At 39.7% G+C, this 21,400-nt stretch overlaps 1 protein-coding gene across 2 annotated transcripts in view; it reads left to right on the forward strand.

Annotated features, from left to right (window-relative positions):
- SCP2 (sterol carrier protein 2) overlaps positions 1-21,400 on the forward strand; it is a 981,293-nt gene that overhangs the window by 943,069 nt on the left and 16,824 nt on the right. The window contains exons 2-3 of one of the 2 annotated variants that reach the window (XM_069591914.1): positions 10,713-10,983; positions 18,988-19,081. In XM_069591914.1, the coding sequence (XP_069448015.1) occupies positions 10,736-10,983; positions 18,988-19,081 (342 nt within the window). In that variant the 5' untranslated portion in view covers positions 10,713-10,735. The remainder of the gene's footprint in view (positions 1-10,712; positions 10,984-18,987; positions 19,082-21,400) is intronic. The other variant, XM_069591905.1, reaches the window with a different exon arrangement.

Genomic DNA, 21,400 nt, shown 5'->3' on the forward strand with positions numbered 1-21,400 from the left:
TGTAAATAAATTCTTCAGTACCATTTTTCTAGGTTCCTTGTATGTGTGTTAGAATACAATATTTATCTTTCTCTTTCTGACTCACTTAACTCTGTATAATAGGTTCTGAGTTCCTCCACCTCATCAGAACTGACTCAAATGCATTCCTTTTTATGGCTGAGTAATATTGCATTGTGTATATCTACCACAACTTCTTTATCCATTCATGTGTTGATTGACATCTAGGTTGCTTCCATGTTCTAGCTATTGAAAATAGTGCTGCAATAAACAATGGGACACATGTGTCTTTTTCAACCCTGGTTTCCTCAGGGTATATGCCTAGGAGTGGGATTACTGGGTCATATGGTGGGTTTTATTCCTAGTTTTTTAAGGAATCTTCATACTGTCTTCCATAGTGACTATATCAATTTACATTCCCACCAACAGTGCGAGAGAGTTCCCTTTTCTCCATACCCTCTCCAGCATTTATTGTTTGTAGGCTTTTTGATGACGGCCATTCTGACTCATGTGAGGTGACATCTCATGACATCTCATTGTGGTTTTGATTTGCACTTCTCGAATAATGAGTGATATTGAGCATCTTTTATGTGTTTGTTAGCCATCTGTATGCCTTCTTTGGAGAAATGTCTATTTAGGTCTTTTGCCCACTTTTTGATTAGGTTGTTTGTTTTCCTGGTATTGAGTTGTATGAGCTGCTTGTATATTTTGAAAATTAATCCTTTATCCGTTGTTTCACTTGCTGTTATTTTCTCCCATTCCGAAGATTGTCTTTTCATCTTGCTTATAGTTTCCTTTGCTGTGCGAAAGCTTTTGAATTTAAGCAGGTCCCACTTGTTTACTTTTGTTTTTATTTCCATTACTCTAGGAGGTGGGTCATAAAGGATCTTGCTCTGATTTATGTTGAGTGTTCTGCCTATGTTTTCCTCTAAGGGTTTTATAATTTCTGTTCTTACATTTAGGTCTTTAATCCATTTTGAGTTTATCTTTGTGTATGGTGTTAGGAAGTGTTCTAATTTCATTCTTTTTCATGTAGCTGTCCAGTTTTCCCAGCACCATTTATTGAAGAGGCTATCTTTGCCCCATTGTATATTCTTTCCTCCTTTGTGAAAAATAAGGTACCCATAGATGCATGGGTTTACTTCTGGGCTTTCTATTTTGTTCTATTGGTCTATATTTCTGTTTTTGTGCCAGTACCATACTGTCTTGATGCCTGTAGCTTTGTAGTATAATCTGAAGTCAGGAAGGTTGATTCCTCCAGCTCCATTCTTCTTTCTCAAGATTGCTTTGGCTATTTGGGATCTTTTGTGTTTCCATATGAATTGTGAAATTTTTTGTTCTGGTTCTATGAAAAATGCATTGGTAGTTTGATAGGGATCACATTGAATCTGTAGCTTATGTTTGGTAGTATAGTCATTTTCACAATATTGATTCTTCCTACCCAGGAATGTGGAATATCTCTCCATCTGTTTATGTCACCTTTGATTTCTTTCATCAGTGTCTTATAATTTTCTGTGTATAGTTCTTTTGTCTCCTTAGGTAAGTTTATTCCTAGATATGTAATTTTTTTGTTTCAGTGGTGAATGGGATGGATACATTAATTTCTCTCTGATTTTTCATTGTTAGTATATAGAAATGCAAGTGATTTTTGTTTATTGATTGTGTATCCTGCAACTTTGCTAAATTCACTGATTAGCTCTAGTAATTTTCTGATACTATCTTTAGGATTTTCTATGTACAGTATCATGTCATTTGCAAACTGAGAGCTTTACTTCTTCTTTTCCGATATGGATTCCTTTTATTTGTTTTTATTCTCTGATTACTGTAGCTAGGACTTCCAGAACTATGTTGAATAATAGTGGTGAAAATGAATACCCTTGTTTTGTTCCTGATCTTAGGGGGAATGCTTTCAGTCTCACCATTGAGAATAATGTTTGGTGTAGGCTTATCATACATATCTTCCCTGGTGGCTCAAATGGTAAAGCATCTCCCTACAATGCAGGAGACCCGGGTTCGATCTCTGGGTTGGGAAGATCCTCTGGGGAAATAAATGGCAAGCCACTCCAGTACTCTTGCCTGGAAAATCCCATGGACGGAGGAGCGTGGTAGGCTACAGTCCATGGGGCTGCAAAGAGTCGGACACAACTGAGCGACTTTGCTTTCACTTTTCACTTTATCACGTATAGCCTTTAATATGTTGAGGTAGGTTCCTTCTATGCCCATTTTTTGAAGAGTTTTAATCATAAATGGGTGCTGAATTTTGTTAAAGGCTTTTTCTGCATCTATTGAGATGATCATATGGTTTTTAATCTTTCAATTTGTTAATATGGTGTATCACACTGATTGATTTGCGTATATTGAAGAATCCTTGCATTCCTGGAATAAACCCAACTTGATCATGGTGTATGAGCTTTTTGATGTGTTGCTGAATTCTGTTTGCTAAAATTTTGTTGAGGATTTTTACATCTATGTTCATCAGTGATACTGGCCTGTAGTTTTCTTTTTTGTGTTGTTTTTGGTTTGGTATCAGGGTGGCCATGTAGAATCAGTTTAGAAGTGTTCCTTCCTCTACAATTTTTTGAAGAGTTTTAGAAGGATAGCCATTAGCTCTTCTCTAAATGTTTAATAGATTTCTCCTGGGAAGCCATCTGGTCCTGGGCTTTTGTTTTTTGGGAGATTTTTTTATCACAGCTTCAATTTCCGGGCTTGTAATTGGGTTCTTCATAATTTCTGTTTTTTCCTGGTTCAATATTGGAAGATTGAACTTTTCTAAGAATCTGTCCATTTCTTCCAGGTTATCCATTTTATTGCTGTATAGTTGTTTATAATAGTCTCTTATAATCCTTTGTATCTCTGCATTGTCTGTTGTAACCTCTCCTTTTTCATTTATAATTTTGTTGATGTGATACTTCCCTTTTTTCTTGATGAGTCTGGCCAAAGGTTTGTCAATTTTGTTTATCTTCTCAAAGAACCAGGTTTTAGTTTTATTACTCTTTACTCTTGTTTCTTTCATTTCTTTTTCATTTACTTCTGCTTGGATCTTTATGATTTCTTTTATTTTACTTATTTATTTATTTAGTTTTTTGTTCTTCTTTTTCCAGTTGTTTTAGTTGTCAAGTTATGCTATTTGATGCTTTTCCTTTTTCTTAAGGTAGGATTGTCTTGCTATCAACTTCCCTCCTAGAACTGCTTTTGCTGTATCCCATAGGTTTTGAGTAGTTGTGTTTTCATTGTCATTTGTTTCTAGAAATTTTTTGATTTCCATTTTAATTTTTTCAGTAACCTGTTAATTATTCAGACACGTGTTGTTTAATCTCCACATGTTTGTGTTTCTTATAGTTTTTTTTCTTGTAATTGATATCTAGTCTCATAGCACTGTGGTCGGAGAAGATGCTTGATATGATTTCAGTTTTGTTAACTTTACTGAGGTTTGTATTGTGATCCAAGATGTGGTCTATCCTGAAGAATGTTCCATGTGCACTTGAGAAGAAGGTATATTCTTCTGCATTTGGATGCAATGTCCTGAAGAAATTAGTGATATCCATCTCATCTAATGTATCATTTAAGGCTTGCGTTTCATTATTAATTATCTGTTTTGATGATTTGTCCGTTGGTGTGAGTGGAGTGTTAAAGCCTCCTATTATTGTGTTCCTGTCGATTTCTCCTCTTCTGTCTGTTAGTGTTTGTCTTATGTATTGAGATGCTTCTGTGTTGGGTGCATCTGTTCAGTTCAGTTCAGTCGCTCATTCATGTCTGAATTTTTGTGACCCCATGAATTGCAGCACGCCAGGCCTCCCTGTCCATTACCAACTCCCAGAGTTCACTCAAACTCACATCCATCGAGTCAGTGATGCCATCTAGCCATCTCATCCTCTGTCGTCCCCTTCTCCTCCTGCCCCCAATCCCTCCCAGCATCAGAATCTTTTCCAATGAGTCAACTCTTCTCATGAGGTGGCCAAAGTTTTGGAGTTTCAGCTTTAGCATCATTCCTTCCAAGAACACCCAAGGCTGATCTCCTTTAGGATGGACCGGTTGGATCTCCTTGCAGTCCAAGGGACTCTCAAGAGTCTTCTCCAACACCACAGTTCAAAAGCATCAATTCTTCGGTGCTCAGCTTTCTTCACAGTCCAACTCTCACATCCATACATGACCACTGGAAAAACCATAGCCTTGACTAGACGGACCTTTGTTGGCAAAGTAATATCTCTGCTTTTGAATATGCTATCTAGGTTGGTCATAACTGTTCTTCCAAGGAGTAAGCGTCTTTTAATTTCATGGCTGCAGTCACCATCTGTAGTGATTTTGGAGCCCTGCCAAAATAAAGTCTTTCACTGTTTCCGTTGTTTCCCCATCTATTTGCCATGAAGTGATGGGACTGAATGCCATGATCTTTGTTTTCTGAATGTTGAGCTTTAAGCCAACTTTTTCACTCTCCTCTTTCACTGTCATCAAGAGGCTTTTTAGTTCCTCTTCACTTTCTGCCGTAAGGTTGGTGTCATCTGCATATCTGAGGTTATTGATATTTCTTCTGGCAATCTTGATTCCAGCTTGTGTTTCTTCCAGCCCAACGTTTCTCCTGATGTATTCTGCATAGAAGTTAAATAAGCAGGGTGACAGTATACAGTCTTGACGTACTCCTTTTCCTATTTGGAACCAGTGTGTTGTTCCATGTCCAGTTCTAACTGTTGCTTCCTGACCTGCATATAGGTTTCTCAAGAGGCAGGTCAGGTGGTCTGGTATTCCCATCTCTTGAAGAATTTTCCACTGGAGAAGGGAATGGCAAACCACTTCAGTATTCTTGCTTTGAGAATCCCATGAACAGTATGAAAAGGCAAACTGATAGGATACTGAAAGAGGAACTCCCTAGGTCAGTAGGTGCCCAGTATGCTACTGGAGATCAATGGAGAAATAACTCCAGAAAGAATGAAGGGATGGAGCCAAAGAAAAAACAATAACTAATTGTGCATGTGATTGGGGATAGAAGCAAGGTCCGATGCTGTAAACAGCAATATTGCATAGGAACCTGGAATGTCAGGTCCATGAATCAAGGCAAACTGGAAGTGGTCAAACAGGAGATGGCAAGAGTGAACATTGACATTCTAGGAATCAGCGAACTAAAATGGACTGGAATGGGTGACTTTAACTCAGATGACCATTATGTCTACTACTGCGGGCAGGAATCCCTTAGAAGAAATGGAGTAGCCATCATGGTCAACAGAAGAATCCGAAATGCAGTACTTGGATGCAATCTCATAAATGACAGAATGATCTCTGTTCATTTCCAAGGCAAACCATTCAATATCACAGTAATCCAAGCCTATGCTCCAACCAGTAACGCCGAAGAAGCTGAAGTTGAATGGTTCTATGAAGACCTGCAAAACCTTTTAAAACTAACACCCAATAAAGATGTCCTTTTCATTATAGGGGACTAGAATGCAAAAGTAGGAAGTCAAGAAACACCTGGAGTGACAGTCAAATTTGGCCTTGGAATACGGAATGAAGCAGGGAAAAGGCTAGTAGAGTTTTGCCAAGAGAACACACTGGTCATAGCAAACACCCTCTTCCAGCAACAGAAGAGAAGACTCTACACATGGACATCACCAGATGATCAACACTGAAATCAGATTGATTATATTGTTTGCAGCCAAAGATGGAGAAGCTCTAATACAGTCAGCAAAAACAAGACCAGGAGCTGACTGTGGCTCAGATCATGAACTCCTTATTGCCAAATTCAGAGTTAAATTGAAGAAAGTAGGGAAAACCACTAGACCATTCAGGTATGACCTAAATCAAATCCCTTATGATTATACAGTGGAAGTGAGAAATAGATTTAAGGGACTAGATCTGATAGATACAGTGCATGATGAACTATGGATGGAGGTTTGTGACATTGTACAAGAGACAGGGATCAAGACCATCCCCATGGAAAAGAAATGCAAAAAAGCAAAATGGCTGTCTGGGGAGGCCTTACAAATAGCTGTGAAAAGAAGAGAGGCGAAAAGCAAAGGAGAAAAGGAAAGATATAAGCGTCTGAATGCAGAGTTCCACAGAATAGCAAGAAGAGATAAGAAAGCCTTCCTCAGCGATCAGTGCAAAGAAATAGAGGAAAACAACAGAATGTGAAAGACTAGAAATCTCTTCAAAAAAATTGAGATACCAAGGGAACATTTCATGTAAAAATGGGCTCAATAAAAGACAGAAATGGTATGGACCTAACAGAATACATAGAAGAACTGTTCAAAAAAGATCTTCATGACCGAGATCATCATGATGATGTGATCACTCACCTAGAGCCAGACATCCTGGAATGTGAAGTCAAGTGGGCCTTAGAAAGCATCACTATGAACAAAGCTAATGAAGTTGATGGAATTCCAGTTGAGCTATTTTAAATCCTGAAAGATGATGCTGTGAAAGTGCTGCACTCAATATGCCAGCACATTTGGAAAACTCAGCAGTGGCCACAGGACTGGAAGAGGTCAGTTTTCATTCCAATCCCAAAGAAAGGCAATGCCAAAGAATGCTCAAACTACTGCACAATTGCACTCATCTCACATGCTAGTAGAGTAATGGTCAAAATTCTCCAAGCCAGGCTTCAACAGTATGTGAACTGTGAACTTCCAGATGTTCAAACTGGTTTTAGAAAAGGCAGAGGAACCAGAGATCAAATTGCCAACATCTGCTGGATCATGGAAAAAGGAAGAGAGTTCCAGTAAAACATCTATTTCTGCTTTATTGACTATGCCAAAGCCTTTGACTTTGTGGATCACAATAAACTGTGGAAAATTCTGAAGGAGATGGGAATACCAGACCACCTGACCTGCCTCTTGAGAAACCTATATGCAGGTCAGGAAGCAACAGTTAGAACTGGACAGGGAACAACAGACTGATTCCAAATAGGAAAAGGAGTACGTCAAGGCTGAATACTGTCACCCTGCTTATTTAAATTCTATGCAGATTACATCATGAGAAACGCTGGGCTGGAAGAATCACAAGCTGGAATCAAGATTGCCAGAAGAAATATCAATGAGCTCAGATATGCAGATGACACCACGCTTATGGCAGAAAGTGAAAAGACTCCGATGCTGGGAGGGTTTAGGGGCAGGAGGAGAAAGGGTTGATAGAGGATGAGATGGCTGGATGGCATCACTGACTCGATGGACATGTGTCTGAGTGAACTCCTGGAGTTGGTGATGGACAGGGAGGCCTGGCTTGCTGCGATTCATGGGGTCGCAAGGAGTCGGAGACGATTGAGCGACTGAACTGATCTGTCTAAGAAATCTTTTTCTAACCTTGGGTCAGAAAGATCTTTTCCTATGTTTTGTCCTAAAGGTTTTATGCTTTCTGCCTTACATTTAGATTTGTTACCCATTTTGAATTATTTTTTATGTGTTATACAAAGTGTTAATTCGAGTTCATTTTTTACATGGTGATTTCCAGTTGTTGGAGTGCCATTTATTGGAAACTCTACTTTATCCATTGTACTGCCTTTGTCAAAGACCTACTGATTTAGTTCCTAAGTTGTGGGCATTATTTCTGGTTTCTCTTTTCTTTCCAGTTAACCAATTTGTCTATCTTTACTGGCTTTACATGAGTACCATACTGTTTTGATTACTGTACCTTCATAACAGTTCTTGAAATTAGGTAGCTTTAGCCCTCAACTTTATTCTTTTTCAGAGTTGCTTGGCTATTTTAGCTTCTTTGCATTTCTACAGAAATTTGGAATCAGCTTGTTGATTTCTATAGAAAACCTTCCTGTAATTTTTTATTAGGGTTAAGTTGAATATATAGATTTATTTGGAAGTGAATTGAGACTCAAACAATAGTAAATTTTCTGACCCATAAACAAAATATATATCCCCATTTATTTAGCCTTTTAACTTTTTTCAGAAGTATAGTTTTCACCATATAGGTCTTGCACATCTTTGTCAGATTTATCCCTAAGTATTTCATATTTTTGGTGCTGTTGTGAGTGGTATTTTTTCAGTTTCAAATTTTTATTAGTAGTATATAGAAATATAATCAAATTTTTATATATTAATCTTGTAGCCTTGCTAAAACTGACTTATTAATTTTAGTAGTTGTTTAAAACCACCATCAGGTTTTCTGCATAATCATATCATCTGTGGATAAAGACAGTTTTACATTTTCCCCTGTATCTTCATGAAATGGCCTTCTTTGCTCTGGCAAGTCTTTGCACTGAGGTCTACTTTGGCTAATTTAATGTGGCCACTCTAGCTTTCAATTTTTAACCAGTGCTAACATGGTAGGCCTGATGCTGAAGCTGAAACTCCACAACTTTGGCCACTTCATGCGAAGAGTTGACTCATTGGAAAAGACTCTGATGCTGGGAGGGATTGGGGGCAAGAGGAGATGGGGACGACAGAGGATGAGATGGCTGGATGGCATCACTGACTCAATGGACGTGAGTTTGGGTGAACTCCGGGAGTTGGTGATGGACAGGGAGGCCTGGCGTGCTGCGATTCACAGGGTCGCAAAGATTCAGACATGACTGAGCGACTGAACTGAACTGAATTGAAGGGTTTATTTACAGGGTGTCATGAAAGAGAGTGAGAAGTCTCAGATCTACTCCATCTTAGTCTTTGAATTAGGGATGTTTTAAAGCAGAAGGACAAAGACTGGAATTAATCATCATGTTGTGACATTTATGTGACATTTTTCAATCATGGTTTTGGGAGTCAGAATGTGTTTGGTTTATGATTCTCAGGGCAGGTGGTCCATGGCTTGGGGGTCTGTGAGTTCATCTGGCCAGGAAAAATAACCTGAGTTTGTATGTTAATAATAGTATATACAACAGCAATCTTAGTACAGTAACTATGTTATCAACAACAGTAATCTTAGTCATCTGACTCTAATTAGTGTTCAGTTAGCAGAAGATTGAGGGGACAAGAAAGGATTGAGGGCAAAGGAGACAAGTTTTGGATAAAGAGATTAATCATAAATTCAGAAAGGAACTCAGTTGTAGGGGGGTGCTCATAAGTTCTTTCCAACTCAAAAATTCTGATTTTATTATCCAGAGAACAAAATTCAGTTTTTATGAATCCAGTGCTATTCTTGTGAATAGTTCTGTAAAACAACTCATTCTTTCTAGGAACTTTTTGAGAAGAGTAATAGGAAATTTTCCTATACTAGCTAAATTTTTTAGGCAAAGCCAGTTACCAATCCTAGATTATATTCTTTTGATATATTAGGAATGATAAAATTAAATTATTTTTATGCTCTTTTTTCCTCAGCCAGAGAACTGTATATTCAGTGTTTTCTCTTTCAACATTGCCAAAAAATGACAGGTTGGGTAAATTTAAAGAGCACAGGGAATTTCTTTGTTGTTGTTTGGTCACTCAGTCATGTCCAAGTCTTTGCGAGCCCATGGACTGCAGCACGCCAGGCTTCCCTGTCTTTCACCATCCCTTGGACCTTGCTCAACTCATGTATGTCTATAGGACCTTTGTTGGCAAAGTGATATCTCTGATTTTTAATATGGTCTCTAAGTTGGTCATAGCTTTTCTTCCAAGAAGCAAGCATCTTTTAATTTCATGGCTACAGTCACCATCTGCAGTGATTTTGGAGCCCTGCAAAAAATAGTCTCCCACCGTTTCCACTGTTTCTACTGTTTCTATTGTTTCCCAGTCTATATGCCATGAAGTGATGGGACTGGATGCCATGATCTCAGTTTTTTGAACCCTGAGTTTTAAGCCAGCTTTTTCACTATCCTCTTTCACCTTCATCAAGAGGCTCTTAAGTTCCTCTTCACTTTCTGCCATAAGGGTGGTGTCATCTGCATATCTGAGGTTATTGATATTTCTCCCAGCAATCTTGATTCCAGCTTGTGCTTCCTCCAGCCTAGCATTTCTCATGATGTACTCTGCATAGAAGTTAAATAAGCAGGGTGACAGTATACAACCTTGACATGCTCTTTTCCGAATTTGGAACCAATCTGTTCCATGTCCAGTTCTAACTGTTGCTTCCTGACCTGCATACGGGTTTCTCAGGGGGCAGGTAAGGTAGTCTGGTATTCCCAAGTCTTTTTTAAGAATTTTCAAGTTTGTTGTGATGCACACAGTCAAAGGCGTAGTCAATGAAATACAAGTTGATGTTTTTCTGGAATTCTCTTGCTGTTTCTATGATCCAGTGGATGTTGGCAATTTGATCTCTGGTTCCTCTGCTTTTTCTAAATCCAGCTTGAACATTTGGAAGTTCTCCGTTCATGTACTGTTGAAGCCTAGCTTGGAGAATTTTGAGCGTTACTTTGCTAGCGTGTGAAATGAGTGCAGTTGTGCAGTAGTTTGAACATTCTTTGGCATTGCATTGGGATTGGAATGAAAACTGACCTTTTCCAGTCCTGTGGCCACTGCTTTTTCCAAATGTCTTAAGCTTGCATATCTTCTAAATACAGAGATTATTCAGGGAGAAAAAATGACTAGCTGCAAAAACCCTCCAGGCTTTTAAGAGAAGTTATTACTTAGGTAATCATGGTCTTGGCTAAATAAATTGGGTTACTTAAAAGTCACACTTAAATGTTAACCGTTCCTTTGCTTGAGAAAACTGATTGGGGCTTGGGGCTTCCCTGGTGGGTTAGACGGTAAAGAATCCGCCTGCAATGCGGAAGACCTGGGTTTGATCCCTGGGTAGGGAAGATCCCCTGGAGAAGGGAACAGCTACCCATTACAGTATTCTGGCCTGTAGAATTCCATGGACAGAGCAGCTTGGCAGGCTACAGTCCATGGGATCGCAGAGTCCGAGGCGACTAAGGGACTTTCACTTTCTTTCACTTTCTAAACCAAGGGAATCTGACTGTTCTGTGTTCGATTTGTTAGGTCTGGCTCAGTGCGCTGAACTCTGCTGGCAGCTGAGAGGGGAAGCCGGAAAGAGGCAAGTTCCTGGTGCAAAGGTTGCTCTGCAGCATAATCTAGGCATCGGAGGAGCTGCCGTTGTTACGCTGTACAAGATGGGCTTTCCTGAAGCTGCCAGGTAAGTGGCGATCTGGATTTAGTTTGGCAATGAACCCTTCTGACTTTTCGCAACTGTTACGTTGTACATGTTAAAAAAAAGTCCCAATTTTATTGTGTTAGTACTTAAAGAGACCAAGTATCTCATTACCTTGCTTTAATAACTTGGCTTTAAAATGTTAAAGCTGGTAATTAACTTTCAGCCTTAACCAGCCTTAGGAAAATTGTGTTCAAAAAGGAGGCAGCATAGTGAAAAAAGAATGCTAAACCAGAAGCCAGAGCTAGCTGGGAATATTTTTAACAGCTTTACTGGGACATAGTTCATATGGCACAAATTCACCATTTTACTTGTACATTCAGTGGTTTTTAGTATATCATAGAATTGTGCATTCTTTATGACAGTTAGCTTTAGAACATTTTTAATACCCCCAAAGAAGAGGAATCACGTACCCATTAGTAGTCATTCCCCGTCCTCACTTTTTGCAGGCTCTGGCAACCACTAATCTATTTTCTGTCTCTAAGGTTTTGCCTATTCTGGACATTTTATATAAATGAAATCATAAAATATGTGGCCTTTTGTGATTGCTGCTTTCATTTAGCATTATGTTTCAGGGTTCATCCATGTTATAAACAGGAATGTAATACTTCATTCCTTTTAATGGCTGAATAATATTTCATTATAAGGGTTCTGATTTGTTATTGTCTGTTTTTTTATTTTAGCTATCTTAGTGGATATGAAGTCATATCTCACTGTTGTTTTGATTTGCATTTCCTTAACGGATACTGATGTTGAGCATCTTGTCATGTGCTCATTGGCCATTTGTATATCTTGGGAGAAATACCTATTCAGATATTTTGGCTGTTTTAAAATTGGGTTGTCTTTTTGTTATTGAGTTGTAATAGTTCTTCAACAACCACTTTTTAAGGGCCTGATATGAGCACTGAGACTAAAATAGGTGTTTTGTCTGCACATCTTTGTTTAATCCTGCTAAAAGACGCACATGGTAGGTTTTGTACTTTGTTTGTAAGTGACAAAATTGATGGTCAAAGTTAAAATAATTTAGCTAAAGAGTCTTAAGTGGTAGCAGTCAAGACTCTAACCTTCATCTATCTGAGTACAAAGTTCCTGGTTTTTCGCTATTTTGTGCTTCTGATCTTTGATGTTGTTGAAACAGGGCCTGTGTTCCAGACCTTAGAATGAAAATTTCAGGAAGCATAGAAGGAATTCATACACTAAATAGTTAACCCTCAAAGTCCCTTCCAACTTTTTAATCCTTATCTATCTAAGTTCAAATTTCCTGTTTTGTTGGCTACTATGTGCTGATCTTTGACCTTGTTGAAACGCGCCTGTGTTCTAGGCCTTAGAATAAAAATTTCAGGAAGCATAGAGGGAATTCGTATACTAAACAGTCTTCAGAGTCCCTTCTAACATTTTATATACTAGATTTCTTCCAGAAAACTTATGTATAAACCAAGTAAAAAAATATAGCCAGACTTCAGTTTCTACTAAAAAATCTTTGAATATTAAGATATCATGAGGAGCATCCTTTCGTAAGATGAGTAATCTCTTTTCTGAGTTTGTGTAAGTTCAGCTTCCCTAAAGCAGGGCACATATCAAATAAATTGTAAGATATGAAGAATTTTCAGAAAACATTGTTATAACTTTATATATTAATTTTTTTCCTAATCTGGATGAAAAGTTGCTTAATCATTATTAATTTGATGAACTTTCAACACAAGCAAGATAATTATCTGTGACTTGTTGGAACTAGTCTGGACTCTGCCCCAATCAAGTGTCAAGGTACTTTGTATGTACACTGAAAAGTGTTCATTATTATTTTATCACATACAATTAGGAAGAAGCGGCAAGCTTGCAGAAGGGCACAGTGATGATTATGAGTAAAGGCTGAAAAATTAGACTATTAATAAAATGAAATTGGCTTGTGGAGGATTTTAAGCCACTCATTCAGACTTTTGACTGAGAAGATGGTGTACCATAGATAACTCTGCTCTCAATGGAACAGAAAAAAATTAGAATTTAGCTAAGGGAGAATTCAGTATAATTCAGTTCCATTCAGTCATGATTTACTGAATACCTATTGTGTGCCAAGAATTGGGGATATAAATAAGATTTTTTTTTTAAGCTGTGGTATCTAATTCTTGAGAAGCTGACATTTTGTAGGGTTTCATAGAAAGAGAGTTTTCTGGCCTGGATCTTGAAGGGTAAAATGGAGTTTGCTAAGACAGGGGTATTCCAGACACAGGGAGTGGCAAGGGCAAATGGATGGAAGTATGAAGTAGCCTAGGGCTTCCCAGGTGGCGCCAGTGATAAAGAACCCCTCTGCCAATGCAAGAGATATAAGAGACAAAGGTTTTGTCCCTGAGTCTGGAAGATCTAGAGGAGGGCACGGCAACCCACTCCAGTATATATACCTGGAGAATCCCATGGACAGAGGAGCCTGGCAGGCTACAGTCCATAAAGTCGCAAAGTTGAACATGACGGAAGCGATTTCTGACGCATGCAGGCATGCGTGAGGTAGCCTGCCAGGGTCTGAGAGCTGTGTGCACTTCAGCTTTGGCGGGAGCGTACCTCCACTCCTCATTGTGATGTTAATATGACTCCTCTAGTAGGTTCACTTTTCAGCCTCTTAGACTTTCCAAGGGCTTCCCAGGTGGTGCAGTGGTAAAGAATCCATCTGCCAATGCAGGAGACACAGGAGACTTGGGTTCAGTCACTGGATTGGGAAGATCCCCTGAGGAAGGGAATGGCAATCCGTTCCAGTATTCTTGCCTGGAAAAACCCACGGACAGAGGAGCTAGGTGGGCTACAGTCCATGGGGTTGCAAAGAGTTGGACATGATTGAGCACATACACACAGGCTTTCCAAAACCATCTTTGACCTTCCTTCTTAGCTGGTTACTTTTCCTTGTACCTTGTTGAAAAAACAGAAGCTATTAGACCCAGACTCCCTCATCATCCATCCCAAGGCTTACTGACCTGTCTAGAATTCAGTTCAGTTTAGTTCAGTCTCTCAGTTGAGTTCTACTCTCTGCTACCTCATGGACTATATGTAGCATGCCAGGCTTCCCTGTCCATCACCAACTCCCGGGGCTTGCTCAGACTCATGTCCATTGAGTTGGTGATGCCTTTCAACCATCTTATCCTCTGTTGTCCCCTTCTCTTCCTGCCTTCAGTCTTTCCCAGCATCAGGGTCTTTTCAAATGAGTCAGTTCTTCGAGTCAGGTGGTCAAAGTATTGGAGCTTCAGCATCAGTCCTTCCAATGAATATTCAGGACTGATTTCCTTTGCGATTGACTGGTTGAATCTCTTTGCAGTCCAAGGGACTCTCAAGAGTCTTCTCCAACACCACAGTTCAAAAGCATCATTCCTTAGCACTCAGCTTTCTTTATAGTCCAACTCTCACATCCATACATGACTACTGGAAAAGCCATGGCTTTGACTAGATGGACCTTTGTTGGCAAAGTAGTGTCTCTGCTTTTTAATATGCTCTCTAGGTTGGTCATAGCTTTTCTTCCAAGGAGTAAGTGTCTTTTAATTTCATGGCTGCAGTCACCTTCTGCAGTGATTTGGGAGCCCGAGAAAATAAAGTCTCTCACTGTTTCCATTGTTTCCCCATCTATTTGCCATGAAGTGATGGGACCGGATGCCATGATCTTCGTTTTTTGAATGTTGAGTTTTAAGCCAGCTTTTCACTCTCCTCTTTCACTTTTATCAAGAGGCTCTTTAATTCTTCTCTGCTTTCTGACATCTTAATTCCAGCTTGTGCTTCCTCCAGCCTGGCATTTCTCATGATGTACTCTGCATATAAGTTAAATAAGCAGGGTGACAATATACAGCCTTGATGTACTCCTTTCCCAATTTGCAACCAGTCTAGTGTTCCATGTCTGGTTCTAACTATTGCCTTTTGACCTGCATATCTAGAATTACACCCATCTGATCTCTTCTGTGAGTCCCAGCTTTCACAGGCCACTAGATCTCATCCCCCTTCACCGTCTCAAGACGTCTCTCCTCTCTTCCCCTGGTTCTTCGCCATCATAAGGCAAACATGCTGTGCTATGTTCATCTGAAAGCAAAAGCCAGTCTTCCTTAATGCCACCCTCCCCTTCCAGAGCCCACTCCATTTCACTCTTCCCCTAAAAGTAATGTCTCAAAGGAGCCACAGCGTCTGTATTTCCCTCTCCTATTCACTCTTTAATTTACCATTTTCTGACTTCTGTCTTCCAGCACTCACTTAAAATTGATTTTGTCAAAGTCACCCGAAGTCATGCTGCCAATCCAGTGGGAGTTTGCCCTTTGACATAGTTTCCTCCTGCTTCCCTCCTCCCTACCTCCGGAATTCTTTCTCACCTCTGTTACACCTGCTCTTCTGCTTTTCCTCTTGCCTCACTGGCTGCTGCTTCCTCTTCTCTCCCAGACTTGTAAATAATCAAGTCCTAGTCTTTCTTCTTTCTCTATAATGCCCTTAAGATGAGCTTGTTTGTTCACATGGATTTAAATGCCTTCATTATGCTAATGATTACCTACTTTATCTCAGCCTAGACCTATTCTGGCTCCAGACTCTCATACCCAGCTGCCTTCTTGTCTCACATACTGACTGTGCTTGAGATGGAACTTTGATCCCCTTTATTCCCACTACATTCTTCCTTTTGTCAATAAATGGCACTACCATCCCCCCAGTTATTCAGGCCAAACACTTAAATCATCCTTGGTCTTTCCCCTCCCCATCTCCTCTGGCAGACTGCCTCCACTGTAGTCCGGACCACCACCACTTCCTATCTGGACCACTTCAGCAGCCTCACAACTCTCTCCCCACCTAAGTTCTTACAGCCCAGCCTGGCCACTGCACACTGTCGTAAGAATAATCACAACTATTTCACTTTCCTGTTGAATTGTTTCAGCCAGTTCCCGAATTCCCTGCTTTGGCCTGCATGGTCTGGTCCCTTCCCAGTTCTGCCCCCACTTACTGGACTCTGGTGACTGGTCCTGTTTTACTTTCTTTTAACATAACAAACTCTTTTTTCTCTTTCAGAATCTTTGCAGTTTACTCTTTGAATGGCTAGCTCTTTTTCTTTATTTTTATTGGGTCTTAGCTTAAATTCATTTGGTCAGAGACATCATTCCTTGACTGCTTTACCTAAAGTAGGTTTCTCTTTTTGTTTGCTTTCTAATATTTTCAATTATTTTTGTGTGTTTATTTCTTTTTATCCTGGAAAAATATAAACTCAGTGAGGACTGGAACTGGATCTGGCTTGTTTGCCTTTATATTCCCAGTGCCTTGAAGAAGGCTTGGCATGTGGCAAGCAGTCATTAAACATGTATGACATGACAGAAAGAAGGGAAGAGGAGGGAGAAATGGATGGGATGAGTGGGGAGAGAGAAAGAGAGAAGGAAGGAGAGAGGATAGAGAAATAAGAGAAAGGCTTTGCTTACTGAGAAGCTGTTACACTCTTGACTCCTTCAAGTATGTATTTCTTGTGTTTACTGTCCCAGCCCCACCACAACGAGCGTGCTTGTGTTATTTCAGAGGAGTTGAAACCCTAAGGTGCCCTCATCTTCCACAGGTCTTTGAGTTTCCTTCGGCGTCTAACACTTGAGGCTCTGCAGCGTCTAATAGTTGTGGCTGTAATTTTTTAACCATGGGCCAGGATCTCTGCTACGTACCTTCTGCACAGGATTCCATTTAATTCTGCAAAGTCATTGGCGCTGACCACCTTCTTGCCTGCCTCCCCACAAGACTGTGCAAGAGATGAAGTAGCTCACTCAGCATCATATGGCTACCGAATGGAGGAGCCTTGGGATTCTAACCCAGGCCTTTGTACCTGTAGGGCCTATGTTCCTTCTGCCATATCAGGAAATTGATCTGTAGTTGTTCCCTAAGTAACAGACAACCAATAGGCAGATGTTAAATTCATGTGTTATAGCTAAAAAATAAATTTTCAGTCCAGCCTCTGCTTACTCCTCTTATACCCTGTTTAATCACCATCATCTCTTGCCTGGGGAACTGTAGCCTCTAAATTGGTCTCCCTGCCTCCCCACTTGCCCTCTTATAGTCCATTTTCCAGGTGGCAGTCAGATTCATTTTTTTAGACATGTAAATTGGATTGTGCTACTCTCCAGGTTATACCCTACAGTTCTCATGGTGCTTAAAATAAAACCCGCACTCTGAACTATGACATATAAAGCCCCTTGTTATCTTGCCCTGTGTGTTCCTGTGACCTTAGATCCTTCTCCTCTGCCCTGCTCCAGCCATGCTGGCCTTCTTATACTTGCTTTAACTGCCAAGCTGGTTTTTGTATCCCATTCTTTACACTGAAAACGTAGAACTGACTTTCCTGCCGAAATCTTTACATCAGTTCAGTTCAGTTCAGTTCAGTTGCTCAGTCGTGTCTGACTCTTTGCGACCCCACGAATCATAGCACGCCAGGCCTCCTTATCCATCACCAACTCCTGGAGTACACTCAGACTCATGTCCATTGATTCGGTGATGCCATCCAGCCATCTCATCCTCTGTCGTCCCCTTCTCCTCCTGCCCCCAATCCCTCCCAGCATCAGGGTATTTTCCAATGGGTCAGCTCTTCGCATGAGGTGGCCAAAGTACTAGAGTTTCAGCTTTAGCATCAGTCCTTCCAAAGAACATCCAGGACTGATCTCCTTTAGAATAGACCAGTTGGATCTCCTTGTAGTCCAAGAGACTCTCAAGAGTCTTCTCCAACACCATAGTTCAAAAGCATCAATTCTTCGGTGCTCAGCTTTCTTCACAGTCCATACATGACCACTGGGAAAACCATAGCCTTGACTAGATACACCTTTGTTGGCAAAGTAATGTCTCTGCTTTTGAATATGCTATCTAGGTTGGTCATAACTTTCCTTCCAAGGAGTAAGCATCTTTTACTTTCATGGCTGAAGTCACCATCTGCAGTGATTTTGGAGCCCCCCAAAATAAAGTCTGACACTGTTTCCACTGTTTCCCCATCTATTTCCCATGATGTGATGGGACCAGATGCCATGATCTTAGTTTTCTGAATGTTGAGCTTGAAGCCAACTTTTTCACTCTCCTCTTTCACTTTCATCAAGAGGCTTTTTAGTTCCTCTTCACTTTCTGCCATAAGGGTGGTGTCATCTGCATATCTGAGGTTACTGATATTTCTCCTGGCAATCTTGATTCCAGCTTGTGCTTCTTCCAGCCCAGCGTTTCTCATGATGTACTCTGCATAGAGTTTAAATAAGCAGGGTGACAATATACAGCCTTGATGTACTCCTTTTCCTATTTGGAACCAGCCTTTTGTTCCCTGTCCAGTTCTAACTGTTGCTTCTTGACCTGCATATAGGTTTCTCAAGAGGCAGGTCAGGTGGTTTGGTATTCCCGTCTCTTTCAGAATTTTCCCCAGTTTATTGTGATCCACACAGTCAAAGGCTTTGGCATAGTCAATAAAGCAGAAATAGATGTTTTTCTGGAACTCTCTTGCTTTTTCCATGATCCAGTGGATGTTGGCAATTTGGTCTCTGGTTCCTCTGCCTTTTCTTTACATGGCAGGCTCATTTACAAAATTTAAGACCTAATTTAAATATCGCCTCCCCAGAGAGGACTATCTGACTAGGCTTTCTAAAAGAAGCCACCCGACACACATAAATGTACTTTCATTGTATCCTCTTAACTTGCCTCATTTTCTTCATAGTAACTATATTCTTTATTTTTTTGCATGTTCATTTTTTCCCCCACTGGCATAAAAGCTTCTTGAGGATAGGTTCATTGGTTTACCATTTTTTTCAGGACAGCGCCTACCACCTGGCGAGCAATCAGTATTTGTTGAAAAATGAGAAGAAAAGGTTAATTGTTTTATTCACCTAAAAACAATTTCCTTTGGGTGAAAGTCCCAACATCTCTGTTAGAGTTTTTGAAAATTACTACATTTATACGGTATTTACTATATAAATGTTGAAAAAAAAACCTAGTACCTATGTGGCTCCATGGATTGAAATCAGTTATTTTCTTTCGTTCTTTTAGAACTCATCAAATTGAGGCTGCTCCAACCAGCTCTGCAGTTGATGGATTTAAGGCAAACCTTGTCTTTAAGGAGATTGAGAAGAAGCTTGAAGATGTAAGTACAGTTTATGTAAAATACTACCAGGAGGACCCTGGGCTAGTGGAAGTGGATACAGATTTTGGGTGTTGCCATGAAGTGGTGTAAGTTGAAAATTTATATCATATTGTCAAGTATTGAGTGTATCTTAGATTTCTCAGTGTTCATTATGGCTTCCTTGTAATTCTGGTAAAAGTGCATTCAGAGATATGTAAATCTCCAGATTTGAGTTATGTAAAAGGATTAAAATCTGTTTTGGTTTAATTTCCTTCTGGATTAAAAAGATCTTACTCAGAATCATTCAAGAGAATAATATTTAAAGGAGCCTTAAAAGCATCTAATATTAAAAGTCCTCTTAAAAAGAATTTTTTTGCGTTTGAGTTTTTCAGAGTTTTCAAATCTGTTTTTCTTGTTGTAAAAATGAGCTCATCAAGAGAATTATACAGAAACATACAAATAAGAAAAATTTTTAATCTCCTGAAATGCCGTTACTGAGAGCTCCCTAAAGTATTAACGGTAGTTGATATTCTTTCAGACATCTCTCTTTGTATATGAATATACAGTTTTACACAACTAGGATCATACAGTACATTTTGAATTTTAAAATTTATTATATGTGGACCTATGTTTATGTACAGTAATTAGTTCTTGATAGATAATCATACTAAAGCAACCTAATTGTAACTTTCTCCAAAAAGAGAGTTTTCCCTTAGGTAAAATTAGACACTTACTTCATTGTTTCATGAAAGACATCTTGGAATTTCATAATTGATTTTAATTTTACACATCTATGAAACTGACCAGTGGGCTGAAGTAAAAAGATTCAAAATATTTAAGGTGTGCAGTTCACTCATATTAGAGGCACAGTGTGACAACACACTTTGTGCGTGTCTCGAAACTCCCTTATTGTAACACAAAGGATTTCTTAACATCTTAAGGTGGTTGTGCTGTGGGTGTGATTGCACTAAATAGCTAATGTGACTGAAATGTCTTGACAAAATACCCTGCATTTCTAGAATTTTCATAACAATCATCAGTCTTCTTGAGGTAGAGAGGGCCAGGGTTGACTGTTCCCAGCAGGCAGGCACTGGCCCAGCCGCTCGCAGACCTGTTCTGCCACCATCTTGCAAGGATACACCTGCATTGGTCTACCTGTTGTTTTATAACCAGCTTCTTATTTCTTGATAGGGTGTTCCCTACCCATAAATATAAACCCTTACCATCAGTTTTAATGACCCCATAGTATATGTTTGACTATAAATATCATAATCTATTTAACTAGTCTCTTATGATGAACATCAGGTTGTATTTAAATCTCGCAAAAAATAAAGGTATAATAAATTTCCTTTTGCACTCATCTTTAGGTACTTAATGCCATGATACCTATTGTCAGGCTATCCACCAAAAAGAGGGTACTAATTTACAGACTCAATGATAGTTCATGAGATTGACTGTTTTTTCTTCACCCTATTTCCAGTGCTTTGTTGACTGGTTTTTTAAAAAAACCTTTCCCAAGAGTAGAGAAGTATATCTGCTTATTGTTTTTGAAATTTCTTTCATTACAAGTATCCACTAAAATGAAGTTGAACTTGCTAAGGCCTGAAAAATGTTTTTCTTAATGACATCGATATTTGCCTGCAGAGTAGCCCATAGGATAGTTAACTTCTGCCAGGTTGTCCCATTTTTTAACATTATTCTGTCAAAAAAAGAGTTTAGAGAGTATCTGACATGGCTGTATGTCAGCCATTGAATACTTCATTATTGGGATTAACAAAACAGTGGTGTTTGTATTTCACAGTATTCTTTTGACTTTGCACATGTTTGCCTCTTGCTCCCATTTTGATTCTTCTCCCTCTGTAACCTCTCTTGTGTGGACCTTGTCCCTTATTTTTTCTCTCCTTCTCATGATTGTCAGTTTTCTAAATGTTTGCCACACCAGAAAATGGAAGTATTGGAATCTTTTGTCAATTCATGCATTTTCTTCATTAGGAGAAAAGAAATCTGGCAAGAGGTTTTATTTCCACTTTTGTCTTTGTTGCTGCTGCTAAGTCACTTCAGTCGTGTCCGACTCTGTGCGACCCCAGCAGCCCACCATGCTCCCCCGTCCCTGGGATTCTCCAGGCAAGAACACTGGAGTGGGTTGCCATTTCCTTCTCCAATGCATGAAAGTGAAAAGTAGAAGTGAAGTCGCTCAGTCGTGTTCGACTCTTAGCAACCCCATGGACTGCAGCCCACCAGGCTCCTCCGTCCATAGGATTTTCCAGGCAAGAGTACTGGAGTGGGGTGCCATCGCCTTCCCAGTTGTCTTTGTTAGCAGTACCCTATTGCCCTTCTTTG

The sequence above is a fragment of the Ovis canadensis genome, chromosome 1 (genome assembly GCF_042477335.2).
Source record: "Ovis canadensis isolate MfBH-ARS-UI-01 breed Bighorn chromosome 1, ARS-UI_OviCan_v2, whole genome shotgun sequence".
Lineage (NCBI taxonomy): Eukaryota > Metazoa > Chordata > Mammalia > Artiodactyla > Bovidae > Ovis > Ovis canadensis.